General features: G+C 38.5%; 1 protein-coding gene across 14 annotated transcripts in view; it reads right to left on the minus strand.

The window, feature by feature from the left end:
• Positions 1–18,704, minus strand: part of inpp4ab (inositol polyphosphate-4-phosphatase type I Ab) — a 72,276-nt gene that overhangs the window by 31,331 nt on the left and 22,241 nt on the right. For 13 of the 14 annotated variants that reach the window (XM_073870869.1, XM_073870867.1, XM_073870868.1 and 10 more), the window contains exons 2-8: positions 6,200–6,398; positions 6,063–6,107; positions 5,422–5,540; positions 4,905–5,021; positions 604–683; positions 276–387; positions 99–189 (exon numbers count right to left, since the gene is read on the minus strand). In XM_073870869.1, coding sequence (XP_073726970.1) covers positions 99–189; positions 276–387; positions 604–683; positions 4,905–5,021; positions 5,422–5,540; positions 6,063–6,107; positions 6,200–6,284 — 649 coding nt within the window. In that variant the 5' untranslated portion in view covers positions 6,285–6,398. Of the gene's footprint in view, positions 1–98; positions 190–275; positions 388–603; positions 684–4,904; positions 5,022–5,421; positions 5,541–6,062; positions 6,108–6,199; positions 6,399–18,704 lie in introns of those variants that run through there. The other variant, XM_073870870.1, reaches the window with a different exon arrangement.

Below are 18,704 nucleotides of genomic sequence, written 5' to 3' on the forward strand. Positions count from 1 at the left end.
TGAGATCTGATCCCAGTAAAGGCACATATACTGATAAAATGTACACCTTCTATACACTGTAAGTCATTTTGCAAATAAATGCATAAATGTTATTGTACCAGATCGTAGAAACGTATCTTTCCACAGTGACGCGTATTTTGCTCGAACTCCCACCGATTCTGTCAGACTTTCATCCACAGAAAGGACGGTCTGAAGATAGAAGCAAAACACTCGCATTGTAAGTGAATGATTGAATATGCTGTGTGTTAGCAGCAATAGGTTGTAATCTGGCTCACCCTGCCGTTGATGGTGTCTTGTAGTTGTTTGATTGGTGTTTGCTGATCTCTCTTCTCCTCCAGCTGCCAGGCGATGACTGTGATATTTCCCACATCCTCATTTTCTGCTGACCTGAGGAAAATGGAGCCAAATACTTTTATGGCTTATACAAATATTGCGTAAGACTTCTTGATTGTTCATCATTTTGACATAAGTGACGGACGGCTTTCGTATTTTTCCGTCACTGCTAAAAAATGTTCAGTTAACGTGACCTCTGTGCTAATATGTCTTTTCCGACAAAAAGATCATCAGATCATCACGCCTTTAAACAAAGGTGGATTGGTTTACCTGAGAGGTAAGTTAAGTATGTGGTTCTTCTCCTGCAGAAGCTCCTTAACTGTGAACATCGCTGAGCCGAGAAGGTACATCTAGAAGGTTAAAAGACAGTAAAGTCAAAACTAGGGCTGTCAGCATTAACACGTTAACGCATGTGATTAATTAGTTATTTTTGTGTTAAAATAATTTAATGCAATTAATTGCATTGAGTCGGACCACCAGCACCGTGCCCGGGCTTGATCTGCGGGCAGGAGGTGCGTTTTCAGTGCTGTGCAGAATGATTGGCGTGTGGCGAAGTTTTGGGGGTTTGTGGATCTGGTTTGTGTGTGTGTGTGTGTGCACATGCATGCATGAAACGTGGGGGCTCTGTCTGTGACAGATGCAAAAAACTATGCAAAAAGAAAACACACCTCTTGGCTGCCTTTCGAGACACCAAGGAATTTTAATGTTACAGCATTCACTTCAAATTCAGGGTTCAAAGGTGACTGTGCAGTCCTACCAGAAAAATGCTTAGATGTTTTTGTGATTGTTGCGGGCAAAAATCCTTGATCTTCCGGCACATTTTCTTAAAAAATGTGATGGATGGAATATGCAGGATTTTTATGCAATTTTATGCGATGAAATTGTAAGAACTTGCAAAAATTGTGGAAACTTGCAAAAACTGTTTTAGATGTTCATGTCGAGTAATTACGTCACTTCATAGCATTCCCACAGCAACAGGGGACATGGCTGCGCTAGTGTGAAGTAAATGCAACATTTTTCAACTTTCTGCTAAGATATACAGTATGTGACTTTTTGCTACGAAAATGCGGGAATTATGAAATCATGCAAACCCCGCATATTTTACGCGCGGAAATCCGCAATTTATGCTGCATATTTAAAGCGGCCTACTCATAAATATGTGTACTTTGGCTGATTATGCATCGAATCATGCGATCGCATAATCACGTTTTTCTGGAGGGACTGACTGTGGAGTCATATTGGATACACTATTTATTTATTATATGACCCTGAACCACAAGACCACTCTATAACTATTAAAACTATTTTTTAAGTTCAGTCCTTAGCAACACATATTACTAATAATAAATACATTTTTGTATATATTTACGGTAGGAAAATTACAAAATATCTTCATGGAGCATGATCTTTACATGATATCCTAATGATGGCATAAAAACAATAATTTTGACCCATACAAATGTATTTTTGGCTATTGCTACAAATATACCTGTCCTACTTATTATTGGTTTTGTGGTCCAGGATCACATCTAGTAATAAATAATAAATCTGTATTAAATGCCCCCACTAATTATACATAAACATTAGACATGAACTCTTTGAATACCATGTGGACTTGTGTGCACTATAATAAAGACTGACCAGATTTTTTAAATAAAAAGCGGGAACATTTCCTAATTTCACAGGGTTCCCCGCAGCACTTTGCAGTTCGGGCAGCCCGCCTAAGCTAGGAAACCCTACCACCTTAACTAGGTTGCCCAAAAAAAATATTTATTTTGCTGCACAAAAGGCTGTCAAGTAAATAAAATTTTTTTAATTTTCATCATGACGTTTACCCCCCTTCCCTTTGATTGCCACGGCCCCGGTCCCACCCTCCTTAACTAACAAATTTTCTGCAGGAAACCCTGATTTCCTTATTTTAACTGTCAAAATACACAACATTGATGTATTTACCTTTAAAGCTGTAGTCTACGATGCTGAAAATCGGTCGAGAAAGTTAGTAAGTTTTAAAAAACTCATTCCGCCCCTCTGTGCTACCTGATCCCTCCCACAGGGAAACCACCTGAACAACGTCACTCATTCAAGCTGTGATCACTGGTAGTAAACACCAGAACAGAGATTTACCGAGCAGTAAACACATAAAGGCTTGAAGAAATGAACAATTACAATTATGATTGTAATTGACGTTATTTACTTTCACAACAACGTTTGGCATACGTTTCCCCTCATGAGCTTCAAGAAATGACTTTATAAATATAATTACTTTGACCCATGATACGCGATGTTAAACGGCTAACATTCCAATGCCGACTGGCAGCATGGGCATGTTGTCAGACTGATAATATCATATTTATGTAACACCTCACACAATCTTTGTAAATATAATTATTTTGACCCGTGATACGCGATGCTAAACGGCTAACATTCCGATGCCGACCGGCAGCATCAGCATGTAGTCAGATTATAATACTATATTTATGTAACACCTCACACAATCTTAGTAAATATAATTACTTTGACCCGTGATACGCGATGCTAAACGGCTAACATTCCGATGCCGACCAACAGCATGTTGTCAGACTCATAAAAAGATATTTATGTAACACCTCACACAATAAAAGTATAAATAAGTGCGTACCTGTTCAACAAAAGTCTGCCGTGTCGGCGTCGGTTTTCAGCCCCAAATCTCCCTGAAGCTTCCTCCAACGGTCAATGGCGGACCATATATTGATTCTACTTAGAGTCCGGCGTTTTTCAAATTTTTTTTACCTCTGCTCTTTCTTAAACAGACTTCCTTTTTCTTCCAACCTTTACTGTAGGGACAAGCAGGGGCTGCTTGCTGCTGTCGTTTAGTTTTTTTTCCATTAGTGAGATGTTGCTGCTTCGCTAGCTACCATACACTGACACAAATTTCATGTCGCAGGCAGGAGAGGGGCGGGGTGGTGTGCGATGGGGTGGAGACGCGAGCACGAGGTGGATTTTCAAATGTAGCAGGGATTGGATGAGAGCAGTTAACCAATGTAAGCTGTCCGGCCGGCTTATCTGCTACCATACACCCAATAGACTGAATGGATTTTTTTAATTCTTTTTTCTCTTCATATTGTTAGGATGTTACTGTAGAACAGGGCTATTCAATTGGCGGCCCGCGGGCCAAACCCGGCCCCCAAGGTAATTTGTTCCGGCCCTTTATGTAGTCTGTAAAAAAGACATCTCTAAAATAAATTTAGTAAGTTAGACAACGGGCCGTACAGTTACGAGTTGATGCGCGTGCGTCTGTTTCATGCAGCATGAGCTGCAGAGCGCGAGTCACGTGACTGGTGCGAGCAGCTGCGTCACGTGATTATATTCGCGCTTTTGTCCACAAGTTCAAAGCGATCGCCTCCCCCACTCGCACCCGCGTCTCAAGACGCGATAGCTGACAGACAGTGGTGAGTTAAGAGACCGGACTCTATGGTTGTTTTAACTTTGTTTGTTGTATTTTCAGCTTAAAACACTGCCTTTTCCGACAATTGTTGTCTGATATGTTTATGCTTATCCACAATGACATTAACGTTAGATAAAGGAAACTCGTTGAAACGATTTTGTGAACTAGACAAAAAGATCCTGCCGTTTCTCCAAAATTCAAAGCAGACAAAGGCTCAAATATTATGCGAGTCATCGTTCTCACACAAGAATGCAATTAAAACGAGTAACAGTTAATCGCCCATCGCTCACAGCACCTGCACCACTGTATGCGTATCGTGCTGACATGACAAACATACACCTGATTTTACTGCTCTTGCGAAATCTAAAAACATATTCTGTTTATTAGAAGGTAGCCTACTGTTTGCCAATTATTAAGATGGATGTTGTAGTTTAAATAGGGCTACTGTAATAATTAGCTTTTGACAAAAAAACGGCATAAAACAATTATGTTCCATATTATAAACTTTTTTGTTATGTGCACTGAAGTGAGTAAATGAGTTAAATTCTCAAGTGTGATATGGATCTTATTTACCTATTTAAATGTAGAATAAAGCTTACTTGGGCATCTTACAATGCACTTATGTTGTTATGCAAAATTAAAATACAACATATGAACATATCTGGATGTAGAAAAAGCCTACTTTGACATCTAACAATGCACTTATGTTGTTGAATGCAGTTTCAAAATACATGTTTGTAGAAAAAGCCTATTGTACAATGCACTGATTTTGTATGCAGTTTTAAAATACAACATGAATATGTTTAAATGTAGAAAAATTTAGTCATCATCACTGTTATATCTCCGGCCCCTCATTTAAGATACTTTTTATGAACTGGCCCCCACGACAAACTAATTGAATAGCCCTGCTGTAGAACCATAACCAGCATCTAAACGAGGTTATTAATAATGAACAATCTTTGAAATCGTAGACCATAGCTTTAAATGCATAGTGACTGAATTTATTCAGTCTGATGGTTTACTTTGTTGCATATAGTAAATTATGTCAAAAACATTTAACACAAATAATCAAGATTAATCACACAAAAAGGCTGTGAATTATCTGATTAAACATTTGAATCGATTGACAGTCTTGGTCGAAACTCACCGTTCCTTGTGACCGATCCTTCACGTCGTACACGGACAGCTTGACCTGTGTATGCTGGTTAATGTTGCAGTCTTGGAAGAAAGCCATGCTGCTGAGGAACATGGGATTATTTGTACCCTGAAAACCAAGGTCAGACCATTTAGAAATCAATATCAGTCCATATTACTCCAGCAATTACGGATGAATTTGATGACCCCACTTTTTAGCAGTCGTAATCAGAGCAAGGCCACATTGTATTTGTACGGCAAAGGCATGAGCAAATTTTGCACGTTATATGCAGAATGAAACAAAATAACAAACCAATGCACTGTACTGTAGCTTTCATGGACACAAGCTGTGTAAATGCTGTTGATCCATGTTATAATTTCAAAGAGCATCCTAGAGAGTACCTAAAATGTACTTTGAATGCAGTGAGTGCGTCTCTGCGAATCAAACCCTTGGGGTCGCAAGCACTTTGCTCTACAAGTTAAGCTACAAGATCTGACAGACTTATGGTGAAAATTTGCGTCCATCGTACCTCGATGATCTCCGTCTGTGCATGTTTGGTCCAGAAAGCCTGAGGGGGCGTTGTACAGCTCACAGCGACGAAACTGTTGGGTTTTCGGTCAAGGGACGGCGTGGTCAGCTCGCTGCAGACTAAACAACCACACACAAACCCGTTCACACTGAGGGTCACAGTGGTTTGAAGATTTTCCATTGTTTATATGATGAAGATACAGTGTTTCTTAGAGATATAATCAGACCACCCCGGTTAAACCACTTTATTTACAACTGATGAGAGATCGAGGCAGTCACCCAAACGAAACAGCTTTAGAGGTTAACTTATCATAAGCAGTACAGTAGTTCTTGCAAAAATACTTGCACTTCTGCTAAATGTCATACACATTCTCAAGATCTAACCTGACAGCTTGCTGAAGTCCTATATGCCAAGCAGTCTTGCCTGCTGATGGTTAAAAAGTAACAATGTTTTTTGACAGCATCTCAGAAAACAAAATAGTTCATCCTGTACTGTTCACCCTACAGACGACTTAAAATACTGCTTACATGTGGTACTTTACTGTTTTTGTTCTTTGGACTACCACAAAGACATATAAACAACAATAAATAAATAACTTTCCACACAGTAGGAAAATCCTGTGTGTATAAAACAAAACTGACCAAGACTGAATTCCAGTACTGGCTCATCGGGGTCTTGGCTGTTTCCTACACAGAGTAGAAAGAAAGAGAGACTTGTTATAATTCTTAACATTTAAGCAAATGCCATACAACTCTACTTCATGAATACTACTGTATACCTGCCAATGCGAGTCCAAGCATCTCTGATGAAAGCTCCAGTGTGTTGGCTCTGTACACCGACCACGGTCGTTCCCTCCGTGACATTGTGGCAGGGCGGTTGTGTGTGTGTGTTGTGGTTAGAATAACAGGAGCGCTGGAATCCCACACACATAGAGCCTAGCACACGCTCCTGTGTGTGGCTGTTCCCTCCTATCTGATCTGAAAGATTAAGAGGGAGATTTATGTATAGACTTCTATCCATATATCCTGAGAATAGGACAAGAGGTCAAAAACTGAAAAAAAACAACACTTGTAAACATCATAACATGGTCCAGGAACTGATTTCAGCCCACATCCATGCCAGCTGATTAAATTTTAAAATATTGAATTGACCCCTGGTTCCACAATAAAAGCTAATTTTTACTAGAAACTAGGGTTGGGACAATCAATTGTGCGATTATGCTTGCTATGCTTCTGAATAAATTCTGTTCAAATGCCGCTACATCCAAAATGCAAGAAGCGCGGCACTGTCATTTTTGGTCACTTTTTATGTTGCTAGGCAACCACTGTATCAACTATAGACAGTTTCATCGGACGTACGTGCGGTGACGCGATTACACGTTTGGTCGGAACTTTACTTCTGGTTTCTGTTTGTTTAATGGTCTGACTAGTTGCTAAACTGAACTCTTGAACAAATACCTCGTCGAAAATAACTAATGTTTTGGTTTCCTAGGTAATCTACATGTTGTTTTTTTGGCTTGTTATATAAATGTACTACTTTTAAAGGAGTTTGTTGTATTTATTCTTAGCGGAGTTTACCCAAAGTTACGTGTTTTACACGAAAGCCAAACAACATAAACAAGCGGCTGTCGTGGTCCGCACGTAACTTCCGCTAATAATTTTTCTCCATTTATGGCATCTTTATAAACTATTTTTTTAATCTAAGTGTTCTCTGTATTATCATTTTGAAACTGTAACATAACTAATTTTGAAAATGATACTTTAACTTCTCTTATCCAAAAATAGGCAAAATATGTTTGCTGTAATCCAGTAAGTATGAAGCTACATAAGAAAGAATAACAAATTTTACTTCACTAGCAGAACAATTTTTTAAGCGCTGTCTCTCTCTCTCTGATCTCTCTCCACTCCTCGCTCCCTTTTTGCACTAAGAATTATCACACATAAGCATATTGTAATGTAAGAGATTGAGGATTCACATTTTATAACTGTCTATCAATGCATTTCTGAGGTAAAATCATCGCGAATTTTAGTGAAATGCATATGGGCAAAACATAAGCTGCCTAAGTACTGTAACTATATACTTTCTCACCTTTATACTTCTGACCTCTTTAAGAAAAATCCTACATCCATCCATAAAAAAAGAGATAGATGATATGTGCAATGAGCAAGTTTTTTAAAGTTTTAATTCACTGTGATTAAATGTACTTTAAATACAACGTTACTGTAAGACAATTTCCTGAATAAAGATAGCACCTCCCCAAAGGGCACTGCATGGGGGCAAAGTGAGTGCCCGGGAAAGCAACGTTCCACCATTCACAGTGGACTTCCCACTGAGACACATTTGGGTTTCAAAGACACACCTTTAGTTTAGGGTGTCATACATTTGTATTCTTATTCTCTCAAAGCAAACTGTATATGAAATGCTACATGCACAAAGATTCTAAAATCTGTATCTTATTTGTTTTACATTGAAATATCTCATTGCAAGTGGTTACAATGGTCTCACTCATATAAAAACAGAATTCAATGTTAAAGTACAAGTAAAGCCTCCTCTAATGTTGATAGACACCGCCTATCCTAAACATAAACCAATCATCCACTGTATGCAATCTAAGGACAGCCCTGAGTTTTACAACAACCAATCGGTACCAAATTCCTATATGCTTTGTTCTCTGGTTATTTAAGGAGATGGGTAGAAGATTTAGACGGGACTTTCTATCTAGAAATGCACCCCCATGATGCTGTCCTGGCACAGCATCATGTGTTTTTATTTTATTTTGAGGAATCTGTAACCAGATCTTCATCTCCTTACCAGGTATGCAATGGTTTTTCGTTTTATTGTTTTGTATTTGAATTGGATATATTAATTGGCTCTGAATTATGTTTTTCCTACCTGGTTAATAAATTGTTACGTTTGCATTTATTCTGCCTTACTCTGAATTATTGACTACAAGTAAATTGATGTATCCTTTGTTACCGCAAATCTACGACCAGGATTAAGTAGGCATATTGTCTGCCATTTTGTGTTTTGGTTATTTGGTCTGACGAACCACTTACTCTTAATAGGGTTAAGTTTGGCGTATCGTCTGCCTTTTACTATTTTGGTCTGACGAACCACTTACTCTTAATAGGGTTAAGTTTGGCGTATCGTCTGCCTTTTACTATGTTGGTCTGACGAACCACTTACTCTTAATAGGGTTAAGTTTGGCGTATCGTCTGCCTTTTACTATTTTGGTTTGACAAACCACTTACTCTTTATCAATGGAGTAAAGTTTGGCGTATCGTCTGCCTTTTTGTTATATTTTGGTCTGACGAACCACTTAATTTTAACTACAGGGTTAAGCATCGACGAATCGACTGCCTTTAATTATAAGGTCTGACGAACTTCTTAACTCTTGATTAGTTGTATGGTCGAGTTTGTGATCGTGAACCTGCAGCAGCTGATGCAAGGATTCTAAGCGACAATTGAGATCCACTTGAATAAGTCAATATAACGATGAGTTAAATAGAATGATCAAACGTTTATCCAAATTCTATATTTATATCAATTTGATTCATATTACAATACGTTTTATATCTTTGGAGTCAGATGTAAAGTTGCGTAACGTTAATTTGTCTTTATAAGCGCCGGATTCCGTCGTTGGGCCAAACGGATGGATGGAGTCATATTTGTTCCCCCTTACATTACCAACGACAGTATGCAGCAGAGGAGGCAGACTAGACCAAAGCGCTAACAGTAGCCATTAGCCATCCAGATAATATATCAGTCGACGCTATTTAACAGTATTTACATCACATAACTATAAATATACTTTTACAGTAATAACAAAAGCACTGTAATAAACACTATGAAAAATGAGTTTACTGTGGGGAGATTCAGCAAATTAAAGGACGAGTTCGGTATTTTACACTTAAAGGCGGAGTGCACAATGTATGAAAGCCAATGTTGATATTTGAAATCACCTAAACAAACACGCCCCTACCCCAATAGAATGTGGACCTTCTTTTAAAAGACCCGGACCACACATACGCAACCCGGCAAGGATGTCGGTTAGTAGACACGCTCCTTACTGCTGATTGTCTATAAGTGTGTTTTGGTAGTCGGCCCGTCTCCTTTTCCAAAGCGTTTTTCAAACATTGTGCACTCCCCCTTTAAAGCCCTGTTTTCAGATTGTTTATGATGAAATTCATAGAGAGAGAGAGAGAGAGAGAGAGAGAGATTCACTGTGTTTGGAAAAGAGAGAGATTGAGAGAAAGAGAAAGATATTCACTGCCTTCAATTACTGCCTCCTTTCCCTATCACTACATTAGAGAACATGATGAAAAACTGAGGCAAGAATTCCACTTTACAAGTTTTTTAAATTATTATTTGCTAAATGTCAACAATTTCATAACATTAAAGATAACAAGATAACATTTTACAGAAAAATGACAATTTAAAAGTCCATAGTTCTGCTCAGCTGACTGTTTCTATGGTGATGCTTTTTAAAACTCTATGGTGTTGTGACACTCTGTGCGATTGTACTTCCATCATTGCTTAAATGCAAAAACAAGACTTTTATGTGCGAGACAAATGAAGCTAGTGGGCTACACACTTTTACTTTCTACTGGCGTAACTTACATGACCCATCTTTGCAACTGCTGCAGAAGCCATAAGATCAACAAGTATTTTTACTAGCTAAAAGATTAGTACACCCATTAGTACATTTAGTCATTATTTAGCCTCATCTTGCTCGAATCCTCTTAGCTTTCCTTGTACTACAAGACAAAAAAAGAGATTTTAACAAGTGTTGTTTTCTTTTTTCTGGTTACAATATTTTATGGATTGTGATCGGCTCTTCTCCAGCTTTAAAATGGCGCAATAGTGTTAAATAACTTCACACGATGTGTCGTATATTCCAAGTGTCATGAAGCCACAAATGAATTTGGTGACATTAAAGGAGAGGTTTAATGCTATTTCATGCATTCTGACTTATTACCACAGTTTAAGAGTTGTAGTCCTCATGCTAAACATAAGCAAAGTGTCAATAAAGCAGTTGAGCTTGTAACAGAGTATTTCTGAGCCAAACTCACGCCTCCTTTTTCCTACAAGTTTTGGAAAAAAAATTCAAATGGGGTATCAGTTACGACTGATTGACCCCATAATTCCTTTTATGGGCCTTTACCTCCAGAAAAGCACGTTGGCCCTGCACGTCAAGTCAAGTGAGAGCGAGAACACGCATTAGCATTGCTCCGTCGAGTAGAAGTCACCGGTATCACTGCACAGCACGCGCAACTTATAACTTATAGCAAGATAGTTCGAAAAAAGAAGTGTGCTTTTGGATGTTAGGAGAAGAAAACCTTATTTAGCTTTCCCTGTTTTAAGACAACAGTAGATGCAGTTTGTTTTTCCCGGAAAGCAACGTAATTGCGAATGAGTTTGTTTGTTCCCTGGCTGCATTTCGGAGAGGACTGCTTTACAAACAAGGCTCAGTTTGACGCCGGATTTTCCACTTTTTTACAACTATTGGAGCGGTCAAAACTTTAAAAGACCCCGTTTAGGAGTCACAACCACAGGTAAAAGTAATTCAAAATCTCACGTGTTTTGTTTGCAATCGCGCATACGTGCATGTAATGTAAACAACACCAACAACAGCACTTTGTACTGCATTTACAACATTTACACCTTTTAAAATGGGCAAATGCAGTTAAAAACTGGATTATGTTGCTTTTTTATTAAAATGGCGGATAAACGAGCAAGGATTAATTACCTGATAGAGACGTCCTGCTGTAATCATTGCTGCTATTCTTCCTGTTCGTCCATTACTGACAAAGTATCCGATTCTGGATCATATGTATAATGTAAGGCTGGTTATTTAAAAAAAAAAGTTTTTTTTTAATTTGATTTCCATCTATGTCGGCTGTAAATCCAAAAGTAGTATCCGAAGCTGCGCGTACCGCATGCCTTCAAGTGTTCGACCTCTTACGCCAAAAATCAGAAAGGCAGTTTTTTCTTTTATAAATCTAACAAAACGAAAGACTCTTTGGACATATGAATGATGAAATACTACTCTATATATAAGCAAGATTAACATTAGATTGGAAAAAACGTCTTGTGTTATGTCAGCTTTAAGTAAATATAATCCATTATCTTGACCAATGCAGAATACGTGCATAATTTAATAAAATAATGCTTTATATTTTTGTTTGTTTTTCAAAAAACCCATTTGTATGTCTTGATGACACTTGGAATACACAGCATGAGTTGTGTGGAGTTATTTTCATGATTTTGCATCCTTTAAAAGCTTGAGCAAAGGTGGTCCCAATCCAAGTCTTAAGGGCTTTAAATGACACAAGGGTGAGTAAATAACTTTTAAATTATGTGTTTAATCAAAATTGACAGTATTTTAAACAATGGAATATTTTTTTGTGTAGTTGACTAGTGTTTTAGGTGTCGACTAGTAGCAGCTGTACCGTTTAGTCGACTAGTCTCACACATCCCTAATCCAGGGTTTCCCACAGCATATTTCAGTTAAGGCGACCCACCTAATCTTAGAAACCCTACCCCCTTAACTAGTCATAAAAAAAAAACAAAACAAAAAAAACATTGTTATGTTATTGTATTAGTCTATAGCTCTTGAAATTTAAAGTAAGTTAGCTGGTGATTTTGTTGTTTGAGCAACCTGCTAGGGTTTCACTTGCCTGTTGATTCAATATAATTGTCGAGCGCTCTTGCTCAACTTAATTTATGTGCATTATTTACATGCTACTAGGGATGCTCCGATCGATCGGCCGCCGATCGTAATCGGCCGATAACGGCATTAAATGACGCGATCGGCACTCGCTAAATTTGCCGATCTCATGAGTCGATCTTTCTGTTTACTTTTGTCATCATAGTGTTCCTGATGCGGCTGCAATTAGAGACCATTTTACACAGTGCGAGCATTTTGTAACCCGTTGCTCATGTGTGACGTGCAGAGGATTTCTCTCTCTCTGCCTTTACAGAGATATGCGTATTCTCTCTGAGGACGCGCTCCGGTCCTCAGCGTGATGCGTCTTCACACATCCCTATCAAACAGCGTATACAACACATATCTATCGCGGACAACTGCATCCTCATGTCAAAAGTTTATTACTTGCATTCGTTTTAAAGTTTTGAAGGTTTAAACTTCCATTTTCCTCACAGCTGCTCTTGTTTGCGGACACCCGCCGAACGCATACACAGCAGCCTGTCATCAGTGCACGTGAAGAGAACGATCTCTCTCACTCTCTCTTAAAGCTACAGTATCCTAATTCATCTCTCAATAAAATTACTCTCTGCTCATCAGTGAAGAACTGTTGTACTTCATACGAATGCGTGTATATTTAATTCATACAGTAAAGACTGTGAAGTGTTTTATTTTAATGACTTTAAACAGACATAAACCTTTTTAAAGGCATATTACATTTCTCTTTGCAAGATGAAATATTTGTTGTGCTTATTTATTTGACTCTCTATTAAAACAATAATATACCTAATTTATAGTTAGTTTCATTTCTACAAATGGTGCAAACTCTGCTAGATTATAGATAAAAGATTCCCAATTTACTGCCATTCTGTGATCGGCACTGATCGGCGATCGTCAGATCATGATCTTGGTGATCGGTAATCGGTGATCGGCCCCAAAAATGCTGATCGGAGCATCTCTACATGCTACAGTAGTTACACTCCTTTAAGATAATGTAATTAATAGTGGGAAATAATTAGTTTTTACAATTTTTGAGCTATCTATCATCGTTCGCCTGACGATCTACAACATCTGCTTTAGTTTGTGTTTATTAACCCTTTAGTTTCACTTCACCACGCAGCTATTCCCATTAGAGGGATCTGTTAAAAACATTTAATTCATTAATAATCTAGTGTGTTCATTTTTTGTCATAGTTTCTTCAAAATTAAGTTTTATTTGAGTGTTTTTATTTGAATATTTTATTTATTTATTTTATTAAAATATTTTAATTTTCATCATGTCGCATTTGCCCCGCCCCTTTTATTGCCACGCCCTCGGCCCCACACCACCTTAACTAACAAATTTTCTGCGGGAAACCCTGCTAATCAGAGTCAGTGTTTGACCAATGTTATAATGCAACATCTGAAAACAGTTTATATAACATGAAGTTATGAAATGTTCTGTCTGCAATTCTGTCATCAGTGAGAGATCACACTGGTGTGCCTAGGCCATTTATCTGGACTGAAACTTTTTATTTTAAACCTCAGTGGATCAGAAAGAGACCTTAGCACCAAAACCGAGTGCCATACATAGCTCCTGAAGAACCCACCATGAGTGAGATGAACTGGAACAGGAAGACAGGGAGATCTTTTTCAGATACTCCCCCCAGACTACCTGACACAGTTTTTTTTCATTTGCCCTGCTGAAAACAGCACACTGATTCAGAATCCTCCAAGTGAGAGTGAAACTAGATTTCAATGTCATTTTAAACAACAAAAAATGCTTTGACAAGCAGTGGTTTGAGCGGTTGACTCCTTTGAACGTCTTAGTTCTGTACGGGGGGCACTGAGAGCTGAAGTGAAAGTATTGTTCACTTCTCGCCTGCTGGTTACTGCATTTCTCATGAGAAACAAAGAGGAACTCAGTACATCAGTGAGTGAAATGACAGGATATTTGTATAAGACAAATGTAAAAGAAAACGTTTATCTTAAGAGTAGAGGCTGACCAAAATATATGTTTAACCAATGAATAATTGATGGCCAATAGTAGCCTAGTGGTTGGAGGGTCGGGCTTGTAATGAAAGCTAGCCGGTTTGAGTCTCATGGCAGATTGTGACTGTGGTTATCCTTGAGTAAGGCACCTTAACCTGGCTTTATAGTTCTGCGTAGGACCTACACCGTAACCTCTACGCGGTAGGCTAAACGTCAGTTTTCATTCATACTACTTTTTCTAATTACGTAGGCAATGTCCACAAGCATGTTACAATATTGAGGGAAAATCCGAAGAAGAAGCGAATTGTGTACGTTTTGGAGAACCATAAGCATGATTTAGGTTAACAGACTAAATATAGCTCTTCAATGGTCCATCATTGTTTTTACCGTCACAAGCAAAAATGCATGCAAGGAAATGCAACACAAATCTTTTTGACCTGAGGGGGGGTTCTAGCAGATCAATCACAGCCGCTTGTGTTCCGCATAGCATTGAAATGTTGTTACATTTTGAGAGAGGTGCACATCAGGCTATGCCATAGGCTTCTCGGTTGGGTTTTCATTTCTGCGTTGGCTAGGACGTATAATCGACGTTAAAATATAAAGCCAACATTAACACCAGTTTCTCCCCGGGCTACGCCATAGGCTTCTCTGTTGGGATTTCATTTCTGCGTAGGCTAGGCCATACAATTGACGTAAAAGTATAAAGCCAACTTTAACACCAGGTGCTCCCCGGGCTATGCCATAGGCTTCTTGGTTGGGTTTTCATTTTTGCGTAGGCTAGGCCCAACAATCGATGTATAAGTATAAAGCCAACTTTAACACCAGTTGCACCCCGGCTATGCCATAGGCTTCTCGGTTGGGTTTTCATTTCTCTATAGGCTAGGCCCTACAATCGACGTAAAAGTATAAAGCCAACTTTAACACCAGTTGCTCCCGGGGCTACGCCATAGGGTTCTCGGTTGGGTTTTCATTTCTGTATAGGCTAGGCCTTACAATCGATGTAAAAGTATAAAGCCAACTTTAAGACCAGTTGCTCACCGTGCTACGCCATAGGCTTCTCCATTGGGTTTTCATTTCTGCGTAGGCTAGGCCATACAATTGACGTAAAAGTATAAAGCCAACTTAAACACCAGGTGCTCCCCGGGCTACGCCATAGGCTTCTCGGTTGGGTTTTCATTTCTGCGTAGTCTAGGCTCTACAATCGACGTAAAAGTATAAAGCCAACTTTAACACCAGTTGCTCCCGGGGCTATGCCATAGGCTTCTCAGTTGGGTTTTCATTTCTGCATAGGCTAGGCCCTACAATTGACGTAAAAGTATAAAGCCAACTTTAACACCAGTTGCTCCCGGGGCTACGCCATAGGGTTCTCGGTTGGGTTTTCATTTCTGTATAGGCTAGGCCTTACAATCGATGTAAAAGTATAAATCCAACATTAACACCAGTTGCTCCCAGGGCTATGCCATAGGCTTCTCGGTTGGTTATTCATTTCTGCGTAGGCTAGGCCCTACAATCGATGTAAAAGTATAAAGCCAACTTTAACACCAGTTGCTCCCCCGGCTACGCCATAGGCTTCTCTGTTGGGTTTTCATTTCTGCGTAGGCTAGGCCCTACAATCGACGTAAAAGTATAAAGCCAACTTAAACACCAGGTGCTCCCCGGGCTACGCCATAGGCTTCTCGGTTGGGTTTTCATTTCTGTGTAGTCTAGGCTCTACAATCGACGTAAAAGTATAAAGCCAACTTTAACACCAGTTGCTCCCGGGGCTATGCCATAGGCTTCTCAGTTGGGTTTTCATTTCTGCATAGGCTAGGCCCTACAATTGACGTAAAAGTATAAAGCCAACTTTAACACCAGTTGCTCCCCGGGCTTTGCCATAGGCTTCTCAGTTGTTATTTTTAACACAACTTGTGTTGTCCCTTGCATTTATTTAAACACAAAATAACACATAAATTGTGTTAAATGGCATGACACAAACTATGTGTAAAAAATTAACACATAATTTTTTAGAGTGTGGGATGGGTTACATGCAGGGGTCACATTTCGAGTATGGGTCCCCAAAACATGTCACACTTTTACTTAAATTTAACAGATTTAGATTGCATTAGAGATGCGCAGATCAGCTCAAACGTCACCCGAATCCACTGCTTCAAATATATAATCCACCTGCCACCCACCCGCACCATCATTTTCTCTTATTTAGATATCCACCCCTGACCTGCATTTATTCAGATTGCACATTACAATTATTAAAATTCTTTCTTTTTTAATATTTATTTATTAACTACAAGTTCTTCTTGGCCATATAGCTCTACATTTTCTTATTAGCATAAACACAGACTTTACTCCCTTTAAACTTTAACTGGAATGTCACTGCAAAACACACAAACAAAGCCTTTGCATATTACATACCCTGCACTTGTTTCATCTTCATCCCAGTACTTTCTTTTTGTTTTGCTTTTAATGATCCCTTTTCTATTTCAACTCGAAACTGTTTCGCCTCCGATGCACATATTTTTAATACGCGTTTGCAAATCAGTGCCTGTCTGCCTGATGAAAAAGACACGTTTCAAACATGTTCATATTTAGAGTGTGCAGATGATATTTATATATGATCAGGGTTTGAAATTAACTTTAAAACTCACCAGCCAATTTGGCTACTAAATTTTATGTCACATCTTTATTTATAATTTTTTTTTTTTATAAAATCTAAATCTGCAAATTATTCAAACTAAATTCTGACATCTCACTATCATCCTTGTACTTCACACCAAAACTGTCTTTTAGGTAAGCAAATCAATACAGTACAATGGACAAATAAAGCCTTGAATAAATTCCATAACTTTTACCAATAACCATAACTTTTAGTATGTATCTGTTCTTTAACAAGTTTTTAAAAAAATAAGTCAAGAGAGATGTCGTTTCTGTGTGATGCCTAAATATCAGTGGTGATGTTTTAATAAGCACATCATTAACGATTGAACATAAAAAATAGAGGGTTTTCACGACGCGTCATCAGAGCGGAAGACGCCATATTGGAGGCACTCCGCATCACAACAGAGCACAGACACTGATGTATATGCCGAACGTCGTCAAGGTAAATGGTTAATTATTGCCGTGTTTGAGATGGTACCAACAGGACATATTGAGAAAAACATTTGGATAATTATCGACTTCCAAAAGTGATTATAAACCAGGGAAAGGAATGCAAGAAATTATCAGAGGAGGCGCTTGTGGTTGGTAAAGCTCAGGAAAAAGAGTGGTATTGTATTAGAAATATGATTGAAGTACATAAAGTATAAAACAATTATGCTTCTACTTGTTGTGCTTTATTTAAAAAGTATTTAATATGTACTTGTAGTGTATGCACAAAATGTACTTAAACACAAATAAAATTTGCGCTGCAATGCCTTAATGCCAGTGTGTTTAATTGCTCATAGCACATTTTCTATTGTAATGATAATATTTTTAATAGTAAATGGTAAAAACAATTATTGCTTTTATTTTTTACTGTGCTTATTTTACTGTAAAGCACTTTGGTAGGACACTGGCTATTTTAAATTTGCTATATAAATAAAGCTGACATTGGCATATGGGCTCTGCATGAAAACTAGGTAGTTCACTAACTTATATCGGGATATGCAACTGAAGGAAGAATCGCCGGGTCGTCACGGATCCTAGAAGAGGGAGCTCGTAGGGATCTGCACCGCCTATAAATTGTAATTTCTCGAAATGTCGTGCCTTTTCTTGTGGTCCAAGTCCTTACCTATGCCTTTGTATCTGGGACGTGTTTTCTTTTGTTTAGACATGTCTACATTCACTTAAAGTATCCAAAGCGCATAATATTCCATTGTACTCTGTTCAGTTATTTACACCGAGTGCCTCCACAATGGCCGCGCATCCGGGTTACTGCCCAGAACGTGACGTCGGTGAAAACCCTCTATAACGTGCCAAATTGGCTAGTGATTTGACAACGTTACTTGCCACACCTGATATTTACCCGCATTTGGCGGGTGTTCATTTATTTGATCCACCAGCGACCCAACCGCAAATAATAAAAATGTAATTTATTACCCGAACCGCGTATTACCCGCAGTGCTTGGAGATATATCCACAATCTGGCATCACTAGTTTGCATGTGTATCTGTTATTTACTTTATTTTGTTATCAGAATTAATATTACAAAAAAAACTGGTTAGGTCATTTTTGTTACAATTTTAAGTTGAATTAATTTGTTTTTTTGTAAAGTTTTCGGTGGATAATTAACATGGATAATTGGAATCAAATTAAATGTTCAATCCGAATTAAAATGCTTCATGTAAACACTTGGATCGGAATAAAAAGCCAAATCGATTAAAAATCGAATCGGTTTGAGAGGGGTGGTTTATACCTTTTGGACTTCCTGGACTGGAGTGTGGAGCATATGCAATGACGTAGAATTGCCATAATGACAAATGACGCAAAGAACGCAAGCTTGTGTTGTTAAAGGATAATCAGTGCGGCAAAAGCTCCATGTGCTCGTCCTTTATTAATTATGACCTGAAATAGACCAGACAGCGATTTTAGAAAGATGGCTTGTTTGCATATCTTGAACATTGCAAAAAACTATA

Source organism: Misgurnus anguillicaudatus, chromosome 8 (assembly GCF_027580225.2).
Source record: "Misgurnus anguillicaudatus chromosome 8, ASM2758022v2, whole genome shotgun sequence".
NCBI classification, from domain to species: domain Eukaryota; kingdom Metazoa; phylum Chordata; class Actinopteri; order Cypriniformes; family Cobitidae; genus Misgurnus; species Misgurnus anguillicaudatus.